This window comes from Anopheles moucheti, chromosome 2 (genome assembly GCF_943734755.1).
Source record: "Anopheles moucheti chromosome 2, idAnoMoucSN_F20_07, whole genome shotgun sequence".
NCBI classification, from domain to species: Eukaryota; Metazoa; Arthropoda; class Insecta; order Diptera; family Culicidae; genus Anopheles; species Anopheles moucheti.
This window is the reverse complement of record NC_069140.1, coordinates 91,815,479-91,819,924: the sequence shown is the minus strand read 5'-3', so window position 1 is coordinate 91,819,924 and position 4,446 is coordinate 91,815,479. Positions and strand designations below refer to the sequence as shown.

General features: G+C 47.1%; 1 protein-coding gene across 1 annotated transcript; it reads left to right on the top strand.

The window, feature by feature from the left end:
* Nucleotides 1–1,640: 1,640 nt before the first annotated feature.
* Nucleotides 1,641–3,914, top strand: LOC128297872 (myoglobin-like). Its single transcript, XM_053033585.1, has 4 exons — nucleotides 1,641–1,764; nucleotides 2,730–2,941; nucleotides 3,032–3,257; nucleotides 3,469–3,914. Exons 2-4 carry the CDS (start codon nucleotides 2,778–2,780, stop codon nucleotides 3,583–3,585), a joined length of 507 nt encoding a protein of 168 aa, XP_052889545.1. The 5' UTR covers nucleotides 1,641–1,764; nucleotides 2,730–2,777; the 3' UTR covers nucleotides 3,586–3,914.
* Nucleotides 3,915–4,446: the final 532 nt, after the last annotated feature.

The following is a 4,446-nucleotide window of genomic DNA, read 5'->3' as shown; positions in this document are numbered from 1 at the left end:
ACCACCAGGCGTCCGCTTTTATTTCGTATTTTTTTGGTATCCTTTCCCCTCGAATTTTCCGCCACTATCATTCTCATCCTTTTGATGGCAGATCGTGCCGTTGTTTTTTTTTTATTTCCCTTTGGCGGCATGTTTGCTGAATGGTACCATAAAACCAGCCCCCCCCCCTCGGTCTGGGGGTAGTTGGGTGGAAAAGGGCGGAAAATGGTCGCACACATTCATCGCCATACCGCAGACTACCATTTTGTGTGTTGTTTGAGCAAACAAACAAATGTCTAATTATTTCCTCCACAAACTTCTGTCCACTCACCCCCCTCGAAGAGTCAGCTGGAGGGGTGGGAAAATCGAGTTGGAAAAGAAGGCAACAAATTCGTATGTTTGTGTCATTAACAATTATCTTCCCGTGTTTGTGTGCGTGTATGTGTTTTTTTTTTCTTCTTCTTGCCAAGTTTACTTCAACCCCAAGTACGCGGGACCGCACATCATGTCGCTTGCCGTGACCCTTGTTTCTGTGTGTGTTTGTGTGTGTGTATATACAATCGTTATCGTTGGCCGGGTATCTTCGTCCATCATCATTCCCACCACGTTACCCGTTCAACTAGCAAGAGTCTTTTGTTGTTGCGCTACCGTTCATATTAATTAAATAAGACGGAAGCCAAAACGGCACCGGGTGGCCTTGCGAACGGGGGTAACAAAAAAACGCAACAGGATGGGCTGGCTTGCACACCAATACCAGCAGCGCTGTGTGTCTGAAAAGGGGCTCGTCTTCTACGTGCTTTGGTAAAAAAAGAGCAACTTGTACTTCCTTGGCTGTGCCACCGTTTGGAGTTTTTTTCCGCCGACGAAGTAAATAGCCTCTCTGGTTTTCTTGTGCTAGATGTGTCAGTGTGTGTGTGCGCGCGATTACTTTCTTCTCGAACTGCTCGTAACGTGCAGGTAATTTATCTTTTGTTTTATTGTCTTAGGCACGTTTGCACCATGTTGGCCGATGTTCTTGAGTCTTTTTATTTACTTTAGTGATTTGTAACAAATTTGGAAGCTTTTGTACTAAAAGCAGCTACAAGTATTCGTACTTTTAAAATTACTTTCCATTGTTGAGATTGTTAACAATGGGCTTAGATGAATCTCACAAGCGGAACAAAAGATTCCATTCAACGTAAAGGTGAACGGTTACGTTATGGTGGAATCGTTTGTATTGGTACACATCGTAGCAGGCCGGTTCGCGTGAAGCTGTGTTTGCGCGTTGCGGAGAGATCGCACCCTCCGAGAGCGAAAGAAAGCACACACCGAAGAAAAATAACCCCTCTTCCCCCTCTCCCCCATCCTCACCCCCCATCACCCCTCCATCAACAAACCGTCAAGCATGGCAACACTGCCACTTGAACTGGGCGCGCGTTTGAGAGCGAAAAGTCGAGCGCCACCGACGAGACGACGGAGAGATAAATACTTTAAATTGAATCAATTTCGGGCGCGTACACCGCGCACAACATTTGCGAGTGAGCGTGTCACAGGGCACAGTGCCAACCGTGTATGGGCAGTCGCAACCGTTCGTGTGCAGTTCAGTAGGCCACGCGTCCGGGCCCGGTAGTGTTGGTGTGTTGTAATTCGCGTCGAGCACACAGTTGGCCGTGCGATGTAGAGCCGCGTTTGTGTCGTGCAGGAGCGTTTTCGCGTGCTGGAATTTTGTAAAGGAAAATAAACCCCGAAGGGAGTACGGCAAACGGGCGGCGAAGATTCAACAGTGCACAGTCCGGTAGTGCCGAGGTAGTGTAAGATTTTCCCCACACGGTATTTTGAGAAAAAAAACTAAACAAAAAAAAATACCAGGTGCCAGCCAAGCGATTGTAGAAAGTCCCGCACGGTGTTTGGCGTATCGATTTGACAGATGTCTGTGGCGAGTAGTTGTGGTGGTGGGGGTGGCTTTGTAACTTATGGTAGTATGTCGCCCTGTTGCTAGTACAGCGTTCGCAGCGTGGCCGCAGAGTCTTACGAAACGGAGAGTAACTTTGTGAAAATTTTACACTAACACGGTTCGCTGTGTGTGTGACGTGTCGTGTTTGTGTGGGTGTGAGAACGAGTGAAACGACAGGAAAATACTGCTACCAGCATTGGTGTGAGTGGGAAACCATCTTGAGCGCGAGAGCGAGAGAGCGCGAGAGCGAAAGAGCGCGCCTGCCGAGAGCGAAACCGGGCAGGTGTGTCTGTGTAGTTGGGCAGTTAGTGTTTAGTTTGCAAGAAAACGAGCGCGAAAAGTGCCCTCACTCAGAAAGCAACAAGTTTTTGCCGAGTTCGGAAGGTCTTATGTTTTGATTTTTCCCTAGCGCTAGACAGCTGACAGCGGGTGTGAACGGTATTTTTTTTTATTTCGCCTCTCGTCTACTTCTCGTTGGTGCTCGAATTCGGTCCTGGTTTCATGTGTGCGTTGTTGAGAGGGTGGGAGTGACGGTTGGTGGTGGTGATTGTGCATGGGAATAACCGGGCCGGAGGTAACTAGATGCATTATTGCTGTTTATTGTGAAGTTCCGAAGCTGTAAGGTGATCACCAATGCCTTCCGGCTTTAAAACGCCTTGTTTATAAAGTATTTGAAATAACTTAAAGAAGACCTCAAGTGGGTGTATTTGGGCATTGAGAAGGAATTCAAGAACATCGCTATACTTCAAAATTCAACAAAAAATTGTGAATATTAAACGTCATCTTCCGTCTCGGTTTTATTTCGCACCTCCTTCAGGAAACGGTGAAATTGAACGGTGAACGGAAGGCGCAAAGCAGATCAAACATGTCCGGACCATCGTCGTTAGTTGGTTCGGATGAGGAGGAGCAAACCAATTACCACGCACCGGATGAGACCGGTCTAACGAAATCACAAAAGGTGGCCCTGGTCGCGGCCTGGAGTATCGTCAAGAAGGATCTGGTAACGCATGGACGTAATATATTCGTGATGTAAGTTGCGGCTGGCTGGTTTAACGTTTGGATGTAACGCTTTAACAAAAAAAAAACAATCCCTTGTTTCTTGTTTTGGTATTTCCGCAGGTTCTTTGAAGAGTATCCACAGTATTTGGACTATTTTGACTTTGCCACCGGCAGTGTGGGTGAGCTCTGGGAGAACAGATCCCTCCATGCGCATGCACTGAACGTGATGAACTTTATCGGCACACTCATCGACTACGGACTTAATGATCCTGCCCTGCTCAAGTGTAGCCTGGCGAAGCTGGTACGGAATCATCGGAAGCGTAACGTTACCAAGGAAGATGTCGGTGTAAGTTGGACGTGCTGGAAGTGAGGCTTGTTTTAGAGAAATGAGGCTCATTTAAATTACACACAAACATTTAAAGAGAAGGTCCAAAAGTGGTTGTCTAATCTTTGAATGTTTCTTTTTGTGATAAATAGGAGCACTACTAAAACATCCTCAACAGATTGGAATTCTTGGAATAAATAATTTATTTCCATGTTTTTCCTTCTCTCTGCAGGCTGTCGGAGGGGTTATAATGCGTTACTGCTTGAAGGCACTGGAACAACATCGAACGAAAACGCTAGAGGAAGCGTTCGGCGCATTCCTGGGCACTGTTGCGGCCGCGTTTGAGTGAGCAACGGATCCGTGTGTTCAAAGTCATCAGCCTTTGTGTTACCATTGACATCACCAGTCACCAGTCACCATCATCATCATCCACTAATAACTACAACAGCGAATCGAGAGGCTCTAACGCGATCAACGAGGCTAACAAAACCGTTGGCGAACAATTATCTTGATCATCAAGGGGTAGTACGCTGGTGTTCAACGCTTTAGCATCACGTCCATCAGCGCTGCAGCTGATGGGTGCGCGATGATGAAGCACATCGGTCAGCGACCCATTGCTCTCTAGCAAAACATTCCTACGTGAGACGTGCGGCTTTTTATGATCAGCGAAGAATAAAATTTGAGTATAGTAAACCTGTGTCCGTGTCGATGTTTTCGTTTTTTTAAATCCCGGCAGCATACGGGTGCATACATGTACAGGTGTTCATGGCTACGACGAAGTGGTTTATCTGCAATGATAAATGATGGTTTATGGAGTTGATTAAGTGCGCTCTTGTGCGCGCGCTCTGCGCGTCTAGCACCATCCAATACCTTTAATTTATCGCCTTTTGTCGGAAGGGTAAAGAAAAGGCAAAGAATGTTCGTTTGCCAACCGCCGATCGAACGAGCCAAGTTTAAGTCTAATTGAGTTCAATTAAAAGCAATAAAGAAAAGTTTGTCTAACGGAACCGGGCCGAGACCGTGCACGGATGGTCTTTCCACCATCGTTCGCGAACCAGGGTGATGATTAATCTTACCTACCCAGACCGATCACAACCCTGCTCAACCCGATCGCCGCCGCCGCCGGGATGGCATCATTCCATACGTCTATTATCGGCAAAGTTCGGTACGCTATTGTGGATACCGCGTGCGTGTGCTGTGTTGCATCCGG